Source organism: Chanos chanos, chromosome 3 (genome assembly GCF_902362185.1).
Source record: "Chanos chanos chromosome 3, fChaCha1.1, whole genome shotgun sequence".
Taxonomy (NCBI): domain Eukaryota; kingdom Metazoa; phylum Chordata; class Actinopteri; order Gonorynchiformes; family Chanidae; genus Chanos; species Chanos chanos.
In genome coordinates this window covers 54,371,859-54,395,000 of record NC_044497.1, presented here as the reverse complement: position 1 = coordinate 54,395,000, position 23,142 = coordinate 54,371,859, and the positions used below count along the sequence as shown (strand labels likewise).

The following is a 23,142-nucleotide window of genomic DNA, read 5'->3' as shown; positions in this document are numbered from 1 at the left end:
CCTGCAAACGTTCACACAACGTCCAGGTGACTATGGCAACGGTAATGACATCAGCGCCAGAGCACAACGGTTTGCTATTTCCTCAAATCCGAGGGAGAAAAGGATATTACTGGCTCCTAGAATTCCTATCGTCTTGGAAGAAGGGGGGGGGGAAAAAAAACATTTTCATTGTCATGTTATGACCTTAAAACAGTTTAACGCTCTCCACTGGCTACCAGAGCCTGGAAACAACTGGTGTCTGGGAAGCAGAGATAAGGAACTGTCTTTCGTGCTGCAGTCATGAAGTCATGAGCTACTACACATTCGGCTGAGTGTGAAAACAACACAGCTGTGGATAGTAATCATAGTGTAGGGTTATATAAACACGCCAAACATGGCTGATTTGAATACTCAAATCTGACTGGTCAGTGAGTGAGTGGTCATCATTTTTGTATGATGACCAGTGAAAAGTTCCTATCAAACAATTCAGCCGATGCTGCTACATACGACAGGTGTTCGAATTTCGTATGAACTTACTGTAGCGAGCTGTGATGGTAACTTTTCTTAAATACAGTTGTGTTAACTTATTCGCACCTGTTTGCGGTCGGAGGCTATTATGCTTGTTGGTATGATCAATTTTAAACAAGCAATGAGATGCTTGGCTTAGCAACATAGCTGAGGTAAACCCCCTCCCCTCCCCCAAACCCCCCATTTTATGGCTTATTTTCCGTCGACCGTTTCATCATCGCTACGGCATCCCTTACATATTCGGTAAGCAGACGATACCGCAGACATGTGGCCCTCACTGTTTAAAAACCCAGTAAAAGAGATCCAAAGGTCCCAGTTATGCAAACCCGAACGCCTAAAAATATCACTTTACAGGTATGAGGTGTGCCCTGCGTTAACTGGTGAGAGCAGAAACTGTATTTAACAATGCCGCCTCATCACAACACACACCATCGTTTTTTATTATAGCTGTCAGGCGCTGGTGCGAATAAGACAGTCGCTGGCGTTTTAGAGAAGCACATTAAAGTTCTGTGTTCTGCTTTCAAACGCATGCATTGTACTGTGTCCTCTTACGATAAGTCCCTATAAAAGGACTGGTGGCCACGGTTTGGACGTCAAAGCCCTGTTTTGAATCACAGCCCAATACAGTAGCGGCCATTCTAGCGATAAGAAAGGTAATGTTAGCGCCTTGAAACGCAGCCATTACAGCAAATGAAATCTAAAAAAAAAACAAACAAACAAGAAACCAAAAAACCAAAATCTATTTTACCATTTTAAATGTAAACGTAGCGGAACATTAATAGTACAAAAGAGGAAACGTCTGTGAACCTTTCCTCTTGCGTCATGTGAACACGTAACCATCTCTTTACTTGTGGCAAATAAAACACTGTTCCGCTAAGGTGTGTTAATTTATAAACGACCGAGTTTCACTCGGACTTCCGCTGGCTCCGACGTATTTACAACCGGTCTGCGTCAAAGCGCCTTAGCGGTGGAAAGCGCGTCCGAGCGCTTAATACTCTTGTGAAATTAATCTATGAGATTCAACGGTCGTTATATTGGAAATGGGACATTTGTCTTAGCAGTGCAACCAGCTCTGGAATGACAGCCTTGGTGCGGTTTTGGCACAACCGTTACTCTGAGGACTGGCGTTGGCAATGCTCCCCCTAGCCGAGCCGTGGCGTGGCATGTTCAGGCTTTGGCTCTTATCTCCAACAAACACACCTGAGCTAACAAATTAAGGGGCAGTACAACATTTGGTAGAAATGTGACTGTCCAGGAAGAGCTGCATCTTTTCTATCCTTTTCTAAATTTTTTTTGTTTGTTTGTTTTTGTAAAACTTACTTGTGGGAATTCTTCTTCTTCATCATATTGGCTGAAACACCAGCATGCCCTTTGATTAAAAAAAAAAAAAAAGGTTAACACTTACATTGTTATGAAAAAGAAAAGAAACACAATTAAAAAAGCATGAATCTTCATGAATGCACGGCAGACCTGAGTGAACATGTATCCGAATATTAATGCCATTTGAATATTAAGGCCCTTCCCTTGTATCTGTATGTATCCCTTTCCTTCTTGTCCATTTCTACTGAAGTTACTAATCCTCTAATGGGGTTGAGAGCGTAAAGCAATAGCACACATGAATGCCTCAAGGAGTCTTTGTCGTGGTTTCATTTATCTGGCCAGTTAAGATTACCAGCAGCAAGAGCAAGGTCACCAGGAAAGGGGTGTATTGAGCAGTACTGGGTTAGAGCCAATTATTCAAACAGACGCTCGGGTCAGGTTCAGTGGATGATGCACCATGCTTCACTCACTCTCAGACAGACAGACACGCATGTACACACGTACACACACACACACACACGCACACACACGCACACACGCAGACAAACAGATACATACGCAGACACACACCTGCATCAGCTCTGGATCTCTGGCCTGCGTTCTTCCCAAATGGGGTCTTCATTCATCTGTATATGGGGGAGCAGCCTGGCTGCCGCACTAGGGTGAAAACAGATGCCGTACCCTTTCTGCTGAGTACAAAACTGCGAGGCAAACCTGTGAGAAACTGCCGAGAGCGCGGACAAAGGTTGGCATGTATGTATGTGTGTGTGTATGTGTGTGTGTATGTATGTATGTGTGTGTGTGTGTATGTATGTATGTATGTATATGTGTGTGTATGTATGTATGTGTGTGTGTGTGTGTGTGTGTGTGTGTGTGTATGTATGTGTGTGTGTGTGTGTGTGTGTGTGTGTGTGTGTGTGTGTGTGTGTGTATGTGTGTGTGTGTATGTGCGCTGTTCAGACAGGTAAAAAGGAGAAGGAGGAGGAGGAGAGGAGAGATGTGCAGTCGTACCGAGTGAAGAGCGTGGGATCCGCGGCTCTCAGGACGGTCGGCAGATCCTAGCGTTAGCCCACCCACTGCCGCGTGAGTGCAAAGCGATCCAGGGTGACTTTAAAAAAAAAACCCCACCTACAACGCGAAATAAAAATGAGAGCCTTGAGATTTCTGCTGCCAGAAAGGGAGGGGAGGGGGGGTGGGGTGGGGAGGTGGTCCTAATTCCTAATCACTTGATTATGACTGTCAGAATAGCTTTACAGTTGTACATTATTCAAAAGACCTTGAAGACTAAACCCACAAACAACCAGAGCCTGAGCAGAATGACAGACATAACCCTCTGGTCTGTTTAAATATCTTCATGATTTTAATAATGTGATTCAATATGAAATCTTATTGGAAGCCTCATGTTAAAACAACAATGTCGAGACCCCAAGAATCTGTTTCTGAAAAGACAAATTCCTTTTTTCTTTTTTTTAACCCATGCTGAATTCCCTAGTGTGTACACAAATATTACAGAAAGAGCCAAACACAAATTGTAATGATTTCTTTCTCTCAGACAGCTGAGCTGGAGAGCATAAGGAATCCAGAGAAATGCCATTTAGCCATAACACAATTAAACATGAACAAAGGTCAGAGCGTTTGCCTCTGAACTCCCAACCCCAAAATAAATAACCTCCCTTCATTTTCTTTTTTTTTTTTTTTGTTGGTTTTAAATTAAATCTGTTAACTATGCCTTATACTGCATGAGAGCAATCATAAGTGGATGATGGCACACAGAAAAGCCCCCCCCCCCCCCCCACCCCCTCCTTCATTTCAGTGAAAAACGGAATCCTGGTCGCATTACATATGGTAGCACATTACTGCAGTGATCGTCTGTTGATGTCATAATTAGTGCAAATCCTCACTGTCACTACAAAGCCACAGAAGACAAGCTTTAATCCAAATGGTTGAAAACGCTTTCTTGCATTTCCAAGGCACAGAAGAAGAGTGAGTTTAACAAACCGAAACCCTGTGCCATCTGGGCTAACTGCCTTCTTTCTTTTCTTGTCTGACTGTTGCGAACCGCTACAAAATTACTCATTTAGGGGGAAAAATGCAGGAATGACAATCCAAGAAAACATGGATTTGGAAAGAAAACAAGAACAAGAATCCAGTCAGGCCTCCCCTCATACATTATGTTCTTGACAAAGCTTAATACTCACAACACACACCCAGCGTGTGCTAAAAACCAGCCTATAATTGCTCTTATAACACACATTTACTTGAGCAAGGTCCTTTTGCCCTCACAACAAAGAGAGGGGAAAAACCGGTGAAAGAAAAGAGGACACTGTGGACAGATTATGGATTACATCCAAACAGTCTGAACTCAACTGATGTTCAGTATCCACTCTAAACGACTGCTACACAGCCTCAGCACCCTCCGCCGCAGAAGAAAGAAAAAAAAAAACCCAAACACACATGCTTTGTAACAGGACAGTCTAGCTTAGTTATAATGATTCACACACAAAACATACCTTGGCTGGTATAGGGAAGGCGGAGCTGCTGCTGGCTAATATGGTGATGTTCTGTTTCGGAACCCTTCACGAGGTTTATGGAATCCATATCAACAGAGACATGTAAGCACAGTCTCCCTCAATACAACACCATAAATAAGTATTTGACAGGCAGACATATACATTTATATGAAGGGGTGGGTTACTGGGCTGTGTGAGAGACCATTAGAATCATGTTGTATCAGACAGTTGTTGAGAAGGCCCAAATACCATCTGACGTGTGCCTTTTCTCTTACTGTTGGCCTAACTCTGAGCAATATGTGGTAACATCTTTTAGGGAAAAGAAAAGAACAACTTCTCTTCTATTTGTGCCATTTGTTTGGTCACCAGCTGAAAATTTTCAGCTAAGTCGGCCGGTGATGAAAATCCAAACCATCTCCACATCCTTTAACCCAAACAAAAAGCCCTGTGACAACCCGATGACATCAGAAGGATTTACTTAGCCTCATCTTCCTTCTAGCTTAAGCAATAATGATAATGAGAGAACCAGCGCTCAGACAAAAATGCAAAGTTTTGGACCAGTTTTGTAGCTACCAATCTGCGAAAGCCTCCATTTTCAAATTATGAAAAGAAGTAGGAAAAAAAAGAGACCCCTTCAGCATGCAAACACTTAAGTCTTAACAAGCTCCTCTTTAAAACGCAGATTTTAATAAACCTGCATTTTCTCTTTTTCTTTCTTTCGATCGCCCCCACCAACAAACTGGATTTACTGCTCACTTAAAATGCTGAGAGATGATGAGCTATGGACCTTTTTTTTTCCTCTGGCATGGCCCTCAAAACCAGACAAAACAAAATGTAGGCAGCATGGACACTCCAGTTCTGCTCAGGGTGCCAGGCATTAATTTTAAGTGACATCACACGACAGAAAAATTCAAAGACAAAGTAGGCCTTTGCTTTCAGCCCCTAACAATTAAAAAAGAAAAAACAGTCTCTCGTTTTATTCGTTTATTTTTTTTAACAATTAAACACCGCAGATTTGTTAAGTGTCCCCCCCACCCCCTCAAACAAAGCATCACACAATGGTGAACCTTCCAACTGCGAATAAAAACTGTGCTGCGTTTAACTCCGTTAAAAGTCCGTGGAAATGAATGAACCTTAATGAATGAACGGACAATAAAAATCCTTGTTTGTACTTGTTAATACGGATTCCGAAGATGACACAGATCCACAAAGATCTTCTGGATTTCTCTTCTGTATGTGAGCATGGAGAACCACATAGATCCAAAGGACACCGATCAACATGATAGACTACTACGTAATCTTCACAGGGAGCATCTGGAAACCATCCTTTTTTTTTGCCGAGACTGAAAAATGAATGCAGTCGAGGTGGCCTACAAAATGTTCATCAGACTGCCATGAAATACAAATTAACTGGCTCGACCGAGACCCCCCGCCCCCTCAAAACAAAACATGCCTTTCTGACAAGCCGTCATTCCGTCGTCTCGGTGACTCTCGCTGCAAGACAACCAACTAGCCAGATGCAATTTGACCTTAGGTTACTGGCTAACATATCACTTTGAGAGGCGCCCACCTTCAATTTCAAATTGGCCAGGCCAACAATGCAGTAAGATCAATTGACTAGATTGTGTTTCAGTCTTGCAAGTTTACAGCCCTGCTAAAACTATTGTCATCTGAAATAAGCAAGCCATTAGCAATATCTCCGTCTGCAAAATTAGACATGAATACATTCTAATTAAGGATTGTTAACAGACTATTTCACAGCCAGCAATTAGCTATCAAGCCAATTAGCTAGATTTTTCTAGTGTGCATTTTCATTGGATAGGACACCAATCAGTCAAAGTGAAAACAATTTTTTTCAGTACATAGCTAACGTACGCTAGCTTGCTTTGTCAGAACAATGCTAGAAATGTCTTGCTACAATGTATGTCAAACACGTATGACTTACATGCAGATCCAGTGGGTTAATGGCTAGTGGCCAAACAGCACGGAGGGGATCCCAAAAGAACACAACACCGCAAAACAATGTTGCGAATTCAGTCAAATAAATGCCGTCTGCAGTAGCTGGCTAGCTAGCATCTACTAAGGTACATTATGCTTTCAGCAAAAGGGTCTGTCAGCCATGTTGCCTCACTATTATTTACAATCCCCGCAGCTCAGGAGAGCGGTGAAACGGCGCAGCCGAACAAAGGAGGGACTGTACTCTGCTTGACAAGAAACACATTTTCAAATGAAAACAAAAATGTCTGAACCGAGCCTCCATTTACCGTCTCCTTGGAAAAAAAAATCATTCGCGCGCGTGCACACTGAGTGAAATTATATCTCCCACTCCTCCTCAAGAAGTTGAGATTTGCATGTTTGGTGTTTCATCGCTTACCCGTTTTATTGTAAATTTATAGTATGCAACGGGGTGTATTTCCTCTCCTGTCTCCTCAATCAGCCACCGTTTGATGGGCACAGGCAAACCCGAGTCTACGGCCGAACCTTCCCTCCCCTTCTCTTAGCGAAATAGTGCTACATTAGTATAGACAACTGGCGCAACGAACTCACCCTTCCTGCAAAATAGTGAGTCACTGTGCATTCTCCATTTTTTCCCTCTGCTGCTCCTAGAGCGAACAGCGCTGCGCCTGCGCAAGCACTGCGACAGGAATAGGGGGGCCACTGGCTTCCCTCAAAAATTTTCCACTAACAATCATGAAAAAATTAACGAAAATATGTTTACTACTTCAGATTTTTAGACTAATCTGTGAATGCTGACGTGGAATAGAATTTCAGTTCAATTCGGCATGAGAAGATGATCATCCACAAATGTACAAGCTTGCAGACCATCGTAATTTATCAACTGCGTTATGTTTCTCTGTATAGTAACAAGGATCATAGCTTTCTCCCTTAGAAACAGTTCTAAGAGACTCGGGTGAATCTGAATTATAATCTACTGTTGGTTTTAAAAGCCTGTAGGTTAGTAATATGAAGTAGGGCGTCTCAATGTACTGAATTCAGGTGTTGAGCTCTGTGTAATCCACCTGCAGACCTGTTGGTATTTAGGATTTATGGTATGCGAATTATTACTCGTAAATAAGCCGAAGCAGTAAAGGCAGCTGCAATGTCATTTGACGGAACACTGGTTTTGAAAGAGCACTTGTCTTATCTGCACACGCTAGAGTTGACTTAGAAATAAGACTCCAGGTTTGTTTTGATATAATGTTTTATCCCCACCTGTAACGTATTCTGCGCTTTTTTTCTCTTTTAATTTTTGTTACAGTTCTGACTCATATATTTTTTTCCAGTTGTTATCAATGGATCCTTTGACGAGAGTCAAACGCCTAAATAGTATCCGTTACTGACTGATGACTTTTGGGTCCTCCAAGAATTATGAATTTTCTTAAAATATTGTGACAACATATTAATCATTTGCTCATAGCTTACACACTAATCCCTAGTAATCATCACAGAAGTATGCTGCCTGCTAAGAACACACCCTTCGAATTTGTTCTTGGAAACTCTAAACCTGAACTCAAACACACAACAAAATTATTGAATAGCTGATTCACTTATTTAGGTGTGGAACAACTATCCATGTGACTCCACTAACTGCCTGTACTTTTTTTTTTTTTTTTTACATCTTTGTTTTCTTTGCAGACCATAGCACAACTGTCCAGAGTGCCACTGTTTTCCCCATTCAGTCTAACCCAAGGCTCTGTGCCTTTAGTCTGGTCAAACTCATGTTTAAACTTGCCAGTGGTTTGAGGACCATTCAGACTAATGGGTAGAGATAGGTGTGCCACTGCTGATGTATAGCAGAAATCCTAAGGACATAGAGTCTGATTACTGACCAGCATACAATTAGCTAAAAACAACTTTAAAGTTAAAATAAACTTATTAAGGATCAGTAAAGAACTTGAAGATGTTCAAAGTATAGCCGACTATAAAAGTTGGGTAAAACCTGGTATTTAAAGGCGTAAGGTCAAAGTAGAGATTTAGGAGAATCTTCTGGAATCAGAGGTGAATAACAAGTATTCACACCTTCTCTAGTCCAGCCCATTGGATTATTCTTAGAGTACGAAGTCATTGGCTGATTACTACATCACAGTAAACACTGCACAAAGCAGATCACATGTGTGTGATTATGCATGTTATTCCCATTTAGTTAGCTAGCTCGTTACATTTGTGATATGTTGTGTTATAGATATATTATGAGCAAATGTTTCAAAAGAGAGAGAAATATATTTTATGCTATTAAATATTTTCACGCTCTTAGTGTAGCTTACCAAACTTAAAATTAAATTAAATTAAATTATCTTACACTTCTTTCCATATTTTTCAACAATTAACTATTCTACACACAAAGAAAATGTTGACATATTCAATGTGGTAAGTTAATAGACTCTTCATTTTTATTGATACAAAATTACATTCACACAGTAATTGTAGCATGATTGGTCACTGTTAGGAAGTTTAAATTGATCGTTTAAAACTTAAAAAAAAACATCTGTTAGACACATTCATAGTCACAATGGCCTACTTTGCAACTGACTTGAACTAGAATCAAGCCACTGTGTTGTCACCTCCCAGTTTAACATGCATTCATTGTGATTTTACAAATCTACAAGCAGGTCTGAAGGGTAAATTTGTTTTTGTGTATTTGGCTTTGTAATCATAAATCATCAAGAACACTTTGCACACCGTCATAAAGGTCGACAAAAAAACTAATCTCAAATTTAAAAATTCCACACTTGGGAAAACCATGGGGTGCTTCTTACTGAAAGCATGTTGCAGGATTAAAAACATCAAAATCACAAAACCACGACAGTGACCATTTGCCCCTGAACACATAACTCAGTGCCCCCCCACCCCTTCCACCCAACACACACACACACACACACACACACACACACTCATTTAGTTGCCATGGAGACAGTGTCTTCACATGCCTTTGAACTGCTGCATAATAGACAGGAGGTGCTCACTGCGTTTTTGGATGTTGTACTGCTCCTCTTTAAGCCTCTCTTGCTCGTGCAGTATCTCCTCCTATTAAGGACATGTACGTACAAATGGAAGGAGTTCAGCCACTTAGGGGGACGCATTTAAAAGCAATGAAGAAAAGTCTCTGTCACACCACTCAGTTTTCTGACTGAACACAACTGGATTAATTTATTTCCTGTCAGTGACTGTAATTGCATTTCCATTACAGTATGTTTCAATGTGTAAATGTTTGAGTCTTCTTTTTTTCTTTTTTTAATTTCACATGTTTGTCTTCCTTTCTCCTGTAATTGTATAAACAGGATTAATTTTTTTTTTTGGGTGTATATCGGGTTTGTTTACTGACATGCAAATGTTCAAACCTTTACTTTGAGGGTTTCTTTAGGTAATAGTTATAACCCTGAATATGACTGGAGAGGTCTGAGAGTGAAAGAGTGTTTGTGGTTATTTTAAGGCATCGCACCCTTAGTTTACACAGCTCTTTCCTTTCCTTGTCGTTCTCCTCTGCTCGAGCACGTAGCCAGGCCTCATTTTGGGCTTTATGACGCTCCAGCATTTCCTGAAGTTCCTGCTCGGCAAGAAACACAAATGCAGCCTCCTGCATTCATTTTACCCCCCATCCCCCCCCCCCGGCCCTCCCACCCACCCCCAGAACATCAAACAAAAACGAATCTACCTAAAAAAGAACCTAGAAACTTGAGGCACGAAAATAAAAGCTGTATTGTGAAATGTGTCTTAATTGCTGTTGACCTAGTGTAAATCAACTCACCTGTTTTTGCCTCTGATAATGTACAGCGTGGGCCTCTCTCTCATACTGAAGAGTGCGCTCTGCCTGGGAAAGCTCTGATTTTTCTCTAAATCCACACCAAAAAGAGTAAATTAGTCAGATAAGCAATGAATCTTTCTTATGCATTAAAAACAGAAAAGTCCAATAAGGTCATCATACCAAGCTTCTATGTGGCCACAACAGAACATGCGCACACAAGGCAGCCTAATGAGATGTCTACATTCACTACTTCAAAGTGATACTCAGATAATCAATTCAGTCTAAAAGATAGTCTAGAGAAAACCCTAAATGAGGCTTCTCATATGCTTTACAGTGGATCAAGTAACATTAGAGATGAGATATAGTTCTTTTTCTCTGACTTTGCGCTGTGTCATTATTGCCCTGAATCAGCGCGTCTGCGGAGGATTTTCATAATGTACCTGTCGAGTTTTTGGAACTCCTCATCCAGCATTGAGAAAGCCTTATGAATCATATTCATTGCCTCATCTCGGACAGCAGTGAAATCCCTGTGACCTGTGGCCTTGTTGAACCATAGCTCAAATTAAATCAATGAAAAGAGAGATGTTTGGCTGTGAGAACGGTGAACGGTGTATATAATTTAAGTCACCTGTGTAGAGGTGTTTTCCTCTATCTGTAAAGGCAGTGGGGATTCACTCAGCTCATACTTGACGTTTGGAATCTTCGTTGGAGAAAAGCTGTTTTCAAACGAAATTGAAAAAAAAAAAAAAGGTGCTTCATTTGAATGGCAGAAACAGAAGTTTCATACGAAACTGAAAATGGTACTTGATGCAAAACAACTGCTGTTTCATGCTTTGTAGCTCTGTGTCACAGATATGTCCAGCTGAGCTGCTTTTCTTTCAAAGAAATCTTTTTACAGATGAGCAAAATAAATATCAGCAACCTGTACAAAGTTACCTCAACTTACTCTTTTTTTCTTTTTCTTAGTTTTTCCTTAAAACTCAAATTTTGGGCCTAAAAGAAGTTGTGAGATAAGTTGACTATTTTTTTTTTGACGGTATGAGTTGTTTAGGAGTTGTTGGACAATAACTGTCAGTCCAAAATGAATCATTTGTAAAGCACAACGCATGGAGGATCTCTCACCCATTGCTGACTCCTTGAAGTCCAAACTCAGACAAAATCTCCTTCATCACTGAACGGGGAGAAACATGTTATAATGTGTATCCACAGAAACATGTTATAATGTGTATCCATAGAAACATGTTATAATGTGTATCCATAGAAACATGTTATAATGTGTATCTACAGAAACATGTTGTAATGTGTATCTACGGAAACATGTTATAATGTGTATCCACAGAAAATGTTGTAATGTGTATCCACAGAAACATGTTATAATGTGTATCCACAGAAAATGTTGTAATGTGTATCCACAGAAACATGTTGTAATGTGCATCCACTGCAGGCCATGTTTTTACTCTGACCTGAGTGAATAAGCAACAGTTGCCACTCGTGTGAGGTACCTGGTTGTCTCTCTGACGGGTTGATTAGTTTCATTATCTTTAAATCACTGAAATCCTGTTCCTCATTTTTACCCCCAAACACGTACAACTGTGCACATAAGGAGAAAATGAGACAATGTCAACTAATTAGGGTCAATAAAAAAACAAAAACAAAATCAAAACAAAAAAAAAGGCAATCATGGAGTTTTAAAACTGGTCCAGTGTGTATAAAACTCTCTCTCTCTCTCTCTCTCTCTCTCTCTTTCTCTCTCTTTCGCTCTCTCTCATACACACACACACACACACACATACACACCACACACAGACATACATGACTGTGAAGGATGAAAGTTGCATGGCCGTGCCGTCTGGCTGGGGGGATTCCCACATACAGTGGCACCTTCCATTTCATCTTTGCTGGTGGAGAAAGATACAGTGGAAAGCGCTGTTATGAGTAAGTGATCTCTGGATGATGCAAAACAGTTTCAGTGCAGTGATACTAGTCATTTGACCCACTATACATACATACATACATACATATATACATACACTATATATATATATATATATATATATATGTGAATACACACACACACACACACATATATACTTTATATATATATATGTACTTTACCTCATAAACTAGTAGGTGTGAAATGGCTGCCTTGGTAAAGTGTACACATCATAGACAATTTAAGCCTCTACAAATGTTCCGATAAACATGTCATGTCTCGCATGTGCCATCCACTTACCAATGCTTAACTTGTGAATTTCATTGGTTGAAGTGACCACTCCATCCGAGTTGGTGATTTTACCCCCAAATAAGTAGATGTCCTGAGCATAACAGAATGCACATGGATAACTTGAGTACTTTAATGAAAGAAACGTAAAAAAAAAAAAAAGAGGTGAACACGTCATGAAGAGATGAACCGACATTCTTCTCTCACCTTGTCGTGGTGAGCGGTAAGGGTCTGCCCTGCACAGGAAGGGGGTGACTCACCTTTGACCTCACATTTCTGCCAAGTCAGGGTCCCTGAGAGAGAGGGCAAAACAGTGGGAACCACGGAGCACACTGACTGTCACTGGACAGAATTTACAGCCACGATTCTCATTACTGCGCTTAGCGATGAGCCTTAGCAACACAATCGCCGTATCCAAGTTACATGCCAATGTGAAGAGATAAATATATCTCTCGTTGTCAAAAGCGTAACGGATAAGGACGGGGAGCTGCTCGGGCGTGTTCAGGTCCTTTACCTGTGTTCAGGACATGAATGTCTTTTTGGTAGCACTCGTCTTCTGAGCATCCTCCAAACAAGTAGACCAGCTCGTTCACCACAGCGAACGAGTGATTGTATCTGCGTGGAGAGAGTTTGTTCTAAATGTATCGTGGTGAGGTTAAGTGCAGAGAACATAAGTGCGGGTGAGAGAGTTTAGGCATGGATCCCTGGAACACTGAAAGCGAGCTGCACAGAGCCAAAAGCAGCAAAAAGAAAAAGAAAAAAGAAAAAAAAAGGAGAGAAAGCGTACAATGGGAAACAGATGGCCCTCTGCTCGGTTTTCACATGAGGTCACAAAACGAATGATCTCCACTGCCAACACACCATGGCAACCCTCTGGATACATACACACATGCACGCGCGCACGCACACACACACACACACACACACACACACACACACACACACAAACATACTGTGAATGAACATACAAACCAAACTAGCCACTGTGTCATGAACAGTCAAACATGGTCATAAAATAAAGAGCATCGACTATAACTCAGCAGTCCAGACATGTAGTAGTATTACATTTTTCATTTCATTCATTTATTCATAATTATTCTTTTTTTTTTTCCTCCAGAGGTATCATCTTCAGACTTGCAACATGTCTTAGCTATCTTAGTTCTCTCTTAGTCCTGCTTTTATACATGCTATTTATTCCTTTTATCCACTTGTATTGATAGTTACTCTGCCTCAACTGGAAAGCACTTTGGGCCAACTCCTGTTGTTTTTAAATGTGCTATATAAATAAAAGTGACTAGACTTGACTTGACTTGACCTAAAGTGGTGCCTAGTATTTAATTCTGTTTAATTAAACTCACAAAGCGCTGCACGTTCTTGAACAACTATGACTCGTTCACAAAAACATGAGCAATATCTAACATTTTGACTCAAAAATAAAATGTAATGTAATTTAATTTAATTCAATAAAATAAGATAAAATAAAAGAAAGAAACACAGGTGACATGCAGGGGCTTTCAGAAGGCAAAGCAAGGTCTGGATAGGATTTGGCTCAAGATACAAAACACTTGCTCGTGTATCCAGGTTTCTGATTAGCTCTGCATGGAAACCTAGCATTCAGCTAATTAAGGTTGAGGGCAACCCCTGGATTTGGAAAAAAAAAAAAAAAAAAAAAATCAGTTTCTTCAACAGGACTGCTTGCCCAAGCCTTAACATAGTAGATCTTGTATGTTAAATCAGACTCGATGTGCTATAACATCCACTGCGGGTTTAGAGAAGTTTTTGCTTCATATTTCCACAGCAGTCTCAACTTCTCCTTCACGTGTACTATACTTTCATTGCCTTGTTTTTGTTTATTTTTGTTTGTTTTTTTTTCCATTTACATCAAATATTATATATGTATAGATATTATTGTGTGTACACACACACATATATGTATATGGATAGATAGATAGATAGATAGATAGATAGATAGATAGATAGATAGATAGATAGATAGATAGATAGATAGATAGAAAACAAATATTGCTTTTTAACCCTGTGACCTGGTATCCTGATCACAAGGCATATGTGATAATGCTGGATCACTTAATGCTGTCTCTTAAAGAACATCATTTTTGTGTTGTTGTGATGCATTACCTTGCAGAGGGCAGAGTTCCAGTGGTTTTAATGGGTGTCCAAGTCAAAGATACTGAAACAAAGCCAGCAATTGATGAAAAACGAGTAAGACTTATCGATTAGAGAATCGCAGGATCGTTTCATCTGATGAATATTTGCAATTTTGATTATTATGATAACTATGAAACAAGTGCACTATGAAATAGCTTTTCAGTAACTCTAGATTTCATTTCTGCTTTCAGCGTAACGCATAATGATTTATTTGTGTTTTTATTAGCCGGTGCTTCCAATTTAAAAGGCATTCACTGCACTGTAAATGAACAATTTAAACCATCTGATTGGCTAGCTCACCACCAATGAACTACTAGACGTTCTGTATCACTGACCAGTGTTAAACATCATGAGGTCATCGGTGGGAACTCCGTCCAGAAGTCCTCCATAAACATAGATGTTGTCTCCCACAGCCGCTGAGCTGTGGTATAGCGTCCGCACGGGCAGGCCCTTGGTGACTAATTTCTCCCAAGTCAGTGACACTAAGCAAAAAAATGGTTCATAAATTTGTGCAAAACATTTCTGTTTGCTCCATCTTTTGGCAGCACAGCCTGTATGTGTTTGTCAGTTTTGAAAAGAATACAATGAATTATGATACAAGAATACAGCAAACTATGACACAAGAACAGAGCAAATCATGGCACAAGAACAGAGCAAATCATGGCACAACAATACTGCAAACTATGACAAAACAATACATCTGACTACGACAAAACAATACTGCAAACTATGACAAAACAATACATCTGACTATGACACAACAATACATCTGACTATGACACAACAATACTGCAAACTATGACACAACAATACATCTAACTATGACAAAACAATACATCTAACTATGACAAAACAATACATCAAACTATGACAAAACAATACATCTGACTATGACAAAACAATACATCTGACTATGACACAACAATACTGCAAACTATGACACAACAATACATCTAACTATGACCATTCTTTTTTTCCCCATAATGAACGTCACAAATCAAACTTACGCAAACTTACTGACCGACACTTGAGTGTTGAAAGAAAACGGTGACAATGTCTCACTTGCTTTAGGACTAAGGCAGGTCTCAGGAGAGCTTCGCTTAGTGTTTCACCTCCATGTATTCTCCTCAATACCAGGGCGAAAGCTGCTCTGTGCTCTTACCAATATCAAAGCAATAGACTCCAGGGAGACATTCCTTAGCTTCAGGATGAGAGGAACCACCAAACAAAAAGAGCTTCCCTTTAACCACACTGCAAAGAGAGAGAGAGAGAGAGAGAGAGAGAGAGAGAGAGAGAGAGAGAGAGAGAGAGCATTGAGGAATACAAGACCACATCATCAGGTTCCTGTTTAGGTTCACTGACTTTACTTCATTAGAGAAAATGAAGCAAAACTTCACGGCAAGTTTTACAAAATGAAAATAATCTGTGATGAATATATCTTTTTTTTTGTTTGTTTGTTTGGAGAGGGGGGACAGTTTTGATTACCAAAGAGTGTGCCCCCCTCTGGCCGCTGGGATGACTCCATTCTGGGGCATCACCTCCCATGTGATGAGAGATGGTGTTACTGAAAATATAAAGAATTTCATTAAAAACAAAATAACAGCTTGAAGTTCAGTCAGTTTTGCATCTGTGATATTTCACAACACAAATTTACAAGCACTATGGTGAATTTTAAGCATATTTGCTGTATTTAGAGGCTTTGCTGTTTCATTGAAAACCCTGAATAACAGTTCTTACCTGTAATCATGTAAAAATCATTCAGATACACGGGATGATCATCCTGAGGATGATAATAATAATAATAAAAAAATCACTGGACAAGATCATTGCAAGATACCATTTCTAGTTAGACATAGTTAGGTCGAATAAATAAGAAACTCACAACAAATATGTAATTATTACATCAAAAATGGAAGAAATGGTTGAATGATTAACTGAAAAATAAGCAATATTTATTAAAAAATAATTACTGTACTGAATGCTGGAACTGAACATTTGCAAGGTGTTAAGCTCTTTTCTTTAAGACATGAACTGATCCAAGCCTTCTGTTTTAACAGACTGTTAAACCTAGTATGTGCACATAAATGATGTAAGGACATTTAAAAACTACTATTACCACTAACAGTCATGATCTCAATAATCATTGTCGTAAAACAGACATAAGGACAATGTGGGACCAATAGCTGGTGGCCAAAACATGTTAATGCACATACATTTGATTAAACCATATATGAAGACAGTTCTGTTTTGGACTGAGTTCACGTATTCACTTGTGGTTTAAGAGTAAAGTTAAATGTCATACTAAATATGATATGATTAACCTGTGTGTGTTGTCCTTTCTGCCAGCAACTCATTGTATTTTTATGTTAGAAATATTGAGTCAGACGAAAGACAAGAGTCCAATCAGTAAGCTGTAGATTTGATGGTGTTCTTTCTCGTTCTCTGCGCTAAGACGTTCAAAACATTCTCCTTGTATTCGATCCTTGTTTGAGAACTGAAGACACGCAGGAGTACAATACTGCACTGCCAAAGTAGTGGAATTTAGACTAACCTTGGTATGAATAGTTTTGTGCAGCTAATTTTAGCAATGTGTACATTCCAGCGCACAGATTCCGCTTCTGTTCAGTGCCCCTGAACCAATTTGAAGGTTCGAGCATCTTGCACGTTGGGAGTAAGTAGTCTGTCAGAGCCCACAGCAAGCCAATTACCCTATCATTATTCGGAACTGAACCCGTGACCTTTCCGCTTCTCGGTTTCCTTCATTGCTTTATTTCCAACTGCTGTGAGCTATGTAGAGCTGCGGTTTTACTACCAATTTAGGGATGAGAAGCTCATGTTACAGTTTAAAACAATTTTTCACTCATTTCCACAGTCTTGTAAGAGTGATCAGTAATGAAAAGATTCTTCGCCGCGTGAGCACAATTCAGTGCCAACCTAACATTACCGCAATGTTCTCGCTATTGGACTCGAGGGCTTTTTCCACCTTTAACGTATCCCCTTAATTCTAAAAGCCTCGGCATCTGCAAAATTGCCACAGATTAGATTTTCAGACGTTTCAAGTTTACCTCAGGCCTTGACAAGTGTGAAATTACATAGATAAATATGATTTACGGGGTTGTGTACCTCAGCGCTCGCGGTTGATACTCCTCCAAACAAGAAAGCGAGATTTCCTGCCACAGCAAGCGCATGACCATGTCTGTCAGAAAATAAAAATCAAGGAGGACGAAATGGTTTCATTCACACATTTTCGAATTATGTATGGCTCTCTGTTTATGATAATAATTGCCCTCATGTTGATAATTATTAGTTTCTGACTTTATAAAGCATAGTAAACTGGACCGTGAAATGCTAAGCTTGTCTAGCAGGCTGTGTTTAACAAGCTGTGTGGAGTTATATTGGATTATAGTAATATACATATATTTTTTTTGGCTTGTGTAAATGCCAGCACCAAACTATCGCTGTAAGCAGAACTGCAGAACTCATAGAATACCCACCTAGGGCTTGGTGGTTCCCCTCGAATTTCTTTTTCAACCCAATGTCCACTTGCAAGAGCCATTAGAACTCGGTAAGTAAAAACTAATGTAAATTTACCCACACTACTATAATGAAAGTCTCTCTCTCTCTCTCCAGCAACTGTCCTAATTAAACAGAAGAAAAAGAAAAAAAATCACACATCACAGAATATAGGCGATTCATTTACAGGTTGTCTTTCTATCAACCAGATGAAATGAAGAGAAACGTTGCCTGGTAACAAGGATAAACAAACTGCTTGCCCAAACCAGTTTCTACTGGCAGTCATGATGAAGAGGCCATAGAACTGCCCGAAGAAACTGATGTAATAAACTGATATTTGAAATAAAACATGAAAGTCGTTTGTAGAGGCACATGTTTGTGACTGAATTTAACGTTTAAACACTACATACGAATTATAATGCATCTCTGTTTGAATCGAATAATAATTCGAATGGTGCCGAAAAACAGGTTCCATGCCAATATCCATGCAAATATCAGAACAACGGGAATATTTTCGAAGACAATCCAGTCTCTTTTTTCTTATGTATTTATTCTAACTAAGAAAGAGGAGGTCACACACATTTTAACACAATCACCCCGTTGTTATCGTATTCTTATCCCAATATTACCCTCCTCCCATGGTTTTACATGCGTAACGTAAATACATGCGTAACGTAAATACATACGTGTACGACCTTAAGTTCACACCCCAATGACAATGTGTTTGACCTGTCTTCTAAATTGCCAGTCTAGTGTAAGCAATACAGTACTGTTGTTCTCATACGATACCTTTCCAATGATCAAATCACCATTTCAGCCACGAAACGTGTTTAATAATACTTAAAATCTAATTTTGTTTGCCTTAAATAGAAGTACTGATAGATTATACAGATCGTCTAAATTGTGTTAATTTTCCATACAAATCGTAGCTCATCCCGCTTTTGACGTGACAATCCCTCCCTCCTAATTTAACAGGGTAAATTGAGACACATGTTGAATCCGTCGGATATGGTAACATGCTGTCAGAACTCATCACGTGCTTTCAGCTCAAACATATGACCTCATAACTTCTGAGCAACGCTGCAAATAGGGAACACATCCATGTACTTCCATCTGTGAGATCGACCCCTCTCTCTACTTGTCGTTATCGGAAGCGTTTTATCATCAGTCGTAATGTTACTGACAGGAGTTCAGAAACATATTAAAGCAAATGGAGATGCTGGGGATTGAACCCAGGACCTCATACATGCAAAGCATGCGCTCTGAGCTACATCCCCTCCATTTTTTCTTTTTTTGTTTATCTCCATTTCTTCTAATTATGTGAATTTGGTCCTCCAGCCCACATTCCTCATGCTCACGAATCTGTCCTATGCTAAACATGGAGACCTGGTGACTGGCACCTGGCAATCATAACGACTCCCAGCATCAGTGGGGCGTGCGCGTAGTTGCAAGACCTATCTTGGGAAATAGCGTGGACCTCCACATGCACTGTGTTTCCATGGCGATCCTTGTACACGTTTGAAAAGGTGAAAAGGAGTGTAGTTCGCATTGGAGGACACACCCGACAGAGCTCACAGTCCTCCCGGATCGGTGTGTTGTGGCAGGGACATATGACGGTAAAACTGAACGTGGCAATTCAAAAACTGAGTGAAAAACAGAGGGGAAAAAAATCTGAATTTAAAACTGCATGTTGCTTTTTGAAATGTAAAAAAAAAAAAGAATCGGCATGTCAGCTTTCCAGTTTAAATCAGACAAGTTTCATGTGAGTCAATGAGCCCTTCCTGTCTGATGCACATAGCCATTGCATAGTACCCACTGACACATCTACACAACAACACAACCAGGTTTTGACACCCAAGCTTTCCTCTTTCACTAGTACTATTGCCTCTTACAGGATGGACATGGCTTGAACCTTTAACCTTTGGTTTTCAAAACTGATGCTTTACCACTCGGCCCCCTCTGGTAACGCAGCTTGGCAAGCGTCTCAGTACATTCATACGCAGCTGTAAGATAGCCGTTAAGTCAAAATATGCCTGTGAGCATTACCATGGAGCTGCATGCTGACAGACTCCAAGCATCTTTTTGTTGCTATAGGTGTATTTCCGAATGAGATTAAAACCTGAATTTTATTTGTCTTGAAAAGCAATACTGAATTGGAAAAAAAAAAAAAAGAAATAAAGTTAAGATTGAATTATGGGAAACTACACTTACTTCACCTGTGAGGGAATGCCCTTCCATTACACAACATGCAGTCTGTTCTTTTTTGTTCTCAAACCCAGGAGCTACATTTCTCCTGAGCTTACACCCAGACAGTAGTGCTGCATAAGGCCCCTTTCAACTTGACCAGCCTGATTTTAGCATTGGTTAGGTTTTGACATGTGTTTTGCACAGGTTCTGCAACAATAACAAGGCTGATGGAGATGCTGGGGACTGAACCCAGGGCCACATACATGCAAAGCATGCGCTCTACCACTGAGCTACAACCCCAGCAGTGGCCAAATTTTTTACAGTGTTACCACAGCACACAATACGAATGCAGCGCCTTGAGATTTTTCTTAGAGTTCAGTGACTGAATTTCTCGACTGAACTGACCTTCACCTTGAGAGACTTTGCCTATGGTTCTCAGTCTCCAAGGCAGCTCTCCTTTGTCTCTCTGCTGTCTTTCCAGTCTAGATAATATTAACTTCATTGACAAGCAGTTCATGCCCACAACCCAAACCAACGTCCTTAGGTCAAACAAGTTAATAGTTTAAAATAAGACTTATTATTTAATCTCGTTAGTCACAGAGGAACATCAGACTATCATGAAAAAGAGGACCAAAAACTGTGAAGTATGAAAACGATGTTTCTTTTCAGCCAGTGAAACCACTCTTTCCCTTCAAAAACACAGATCAGTTCACTGCTGATACACAGACACACACATTTTCAAAAGGTACTGCCATGGTACCAACTTAACACATTGCATTCCTTCTTAACTATGGCATGTGCCAGGATTCCACCCACAACCTTCAATTTTAAGAGACCATGAACGTCCAGCTGATCTGAGCACAGTTTCCATGTAACATTGTATGAAATGTAAATTCAACATAAAACGATAATAAAAATCTTTATCACTTGAAGCTGCTTCCTTAACAGCCTTACAATCTGCCCCTCTGAATGACTGTACACAGCCTAGCATGCAAGTACAAATCTGGATTCAGTTTGGCTCTACATACATTACAAACTCAACCTTAGGACCATGTGTTCATTTACACGTGTTTTCGGAAAGAATTTAATTAAATTTCGATTAAATCCTGGCGAGGTCTTTCCCTCTGCTCCTTGCGTTCTCTGTGGAGTTAGAGTTTCCCTCTTTTGGGCCGGACCTTCTCCCTCTCCATGTGATCCAGTGAGCTCTTGACTTCATCCACCGGTCTGTAATCCAAACCGTCTTCTTGGGCAGTGCCTTTTATACAGGACTTGTCTGAGATGACCCGTGAGATGACCTTCGCTTTGAGCAAAGAGAAGAACGCGGAGGAGTGGGCGTGACAGTTGCTTTTATAACTGATAAAATCCTTTCCATTTCATAAGCAAATCGAAGTTGTATCGTTTGTCTTCCACTGTGTTGTTGTTCCTGTCTCGGATCAGTCCCACCCCTCTCTACTAAGTCTGGCAAAATTCCGTTACTTTTCTGTTATGTATTGTGCTGCGTGCACGTTCTATGACTGTGTCTGTCGTTTCTTGCGGATTTGTTTTGGTTGGAATAGGTGCGAGGGCGGATTTAACAAGGACTTACACAAAGTCCACAGAAAAGCACAAGTCAGCAAAGCTTTAAGGAAGCACACATTCTTTACTCCAATTGCAAAATCTCTCAGTACTAGCTTGGACATGACGTTCCCTCTGAACAATGGACGGCTCACACCCAGACACTTCAGTGTATTATATAAACTTTGCGGTTTCAGTTCTCTCACACGTATATGCAATGACGTCGCTAAATCAAATGGAGATGCTGGGGATTGAACCCAGGACCTCATACATGCGAAGCATGCGCTCTACCACTGAGCTACATCCCCACTTACTGATATGCTTGCGTTTGTAAGACTGATACTGCCCCTCAAGTAACTTACGAAAGCTCCCTGTGGGATTTTACCAAGTACCTTTCAGCTTCCAAGACAGCTCCTCTGTCTTCTTCTCTCTCTGTCGTTTGTTCCCTCTCCCTCTCCTTTATTTCTGATGGATGGCACCTCCAGTCGCCAAGTCTAAGAACACAGTCTACGGATTCGTCCAAACTGTTCACTGTTCATACGTTTTCACTGAAAATGATGTCAAACGCTTTCTAACAGCATCAACATCCCCCCACTTCACCTCACAAATCTTAATCCATTCACTCAGTTTACGGCCCTGTGTGATGTTACTTGGACAGGCAATGCAAGGAAAGCATGTTTGGCACTTTAGAAAACTGTTCCCTCCAAAGCAATGCACTGAAAGCAGGCTGGGAGCACCAGTTCACATACTGACGTGTAAGCAGAACTCTATGTGTGTTTGACGAGTTATGCTGTGGTATTGCTTTGAAACTGAGGCACTGGGAGGGATCATTCCCATGTAATTACGGTCATCAAATCTTTTTCACAAGACTTTTTGAAAAGATATTTTTCATTTTTACATACACACATTGTCCATTTGAAGTGAGCAGATTGTGAATATAAAACAATATCATATATAGCATGCATATAAAGCAATAGAATATAGAGTATGCCCTTGACCACTGAGCTACATCCCATCACTTACACACAGTGTCTTAATATTTCTTGTAGTTTACTGACTGTTTCTTCTGAAGAATGAAAGCAAAGGTGGATTTCACGACGTTGGTGCTTCGCAGTCTTCTAGGCTGCTGTAAAGATGGCAGACATACAGAGACAAATTGTGCACTGGTATTATGTAAAGAGTAGCTTTATACACTGCAAGCCATACTAAATGGAGATGCTGGGGATTGAACCCAGGACCTCATACATGCAAAGCATGCGCTCTACCACTGAGCTACATCCCCACAGCTCTAGCAGTCAAGGGAGCATAAAATCCACAGTATAGAAATTTTATATCTGAAATTTTGGTGAGCTTGCAGTTTTTACTTCTAATCAGTCCTAAATTATCTACATTTTATGCATTTTGCATCTTTACTGACTAAA

At 40.2% G+C, this 23,142-nt stretch overlaps 2 protein-coding genes and 3 non-coding genes across 5 annotated transcripts in view; all 5 read right to left on the bottom strand.

Moving 5' to 3' along the window:
• Positions 1–2,917, bottom strand: part of spina (spindlin a) — a 6,191-nt gene extending 3,274 nt beyond the window's left edge. The window contains exons 1-4 of the mRNA XM_030769095.1: positions 2,839–2,917; positions 2,398–2,551; positions 1,828–1,876; position 1 (exon numbers count right to left, since the gene is read on the bottom strand). The exon at position 1 is cut by the window's left edge and continues 253 nt beyond it. Coding sequence (XP_030624955.1) covers position 1; positions 1,828–1,876; positions 2,398–2,449 — 102 coding nt within the window. The 5' untranslated portion in view covers positions 2,450–2,551; positions 2,839–2,917. The remainder of the gene's footprint in view (positions 2–1,827; positions 1,877–2,397; positions 2,552–2,838) is intronic.
• A 6,340-nt stretch (positions 2,918–9,257) lies between these two features.
• Positions 9,258–18,023, bottom strand: LOC115806385 (acyl-CoA-binding domain-containing protein 6). The gene is made up of 18 exons (XM_030767060.1): positions 17,962–18,023; positions 17,591–17,663; positions 16,205–16,247; positions 15,953–16,031; positions 15,630–15,718; positions 14,803–14,949; positions 14,438–14,489; positions 12,816–12,916; positions 12,509–12,594; positions 12,314–12,395; positions 11,893–11,978; positions 11,583–11,670; positions 11,203–11,251; positions 10,709–10,796; positions 10,521–10,621; positions 10,084–10,168; positions 9,778–9,882; positions 9,258–9,362 (listed from the first exon to the last, which is right to left on the bottom strand). Exons 1-18 carry the CDS (start codon positions 18,021–18,023, stop codon positions 9,258–9,260), a joined length of 1,521 nt encoding a protein of 506 aa, XP_030622920.1.
• Positions 18,024–20,395: 2,372 nt separating this feature from the next.
• trnaa-ugc (transfer RNA alanine (anticodon UGC)) lies at positions 20,396–20,467 on the bottom strand. Its single transcript has one exon. It is a non-coding gene; the product is annotated as a tRNA-Ala (tRNA).
• A 1,490-nt stretch (positions 20,468–21,957) lies between these two features.
• On the bottom strand, positions 21,958–22,029 carry trnaa-cgc (transfer RNA alanine (anticodon CGC)). The gene has a single exon. It is a non-coding gene; the product is annotated as a tRNA-Ala (tRNA).
• A 902-nt stretch (positions 22,030–22,931) lies between these two features.
• trnaa-ugc (transfer RNA alanine (anticodon UGC)) lies at positions 22,932–23,003 on the bottom strand. Its single transcript has one exon. It is a non-coding gene; the product is annotated as a tRNA-Ala (tRNA).
• Between the last annotated feature and the right edge of the window lie 139 nt (positions 23,004–23,142).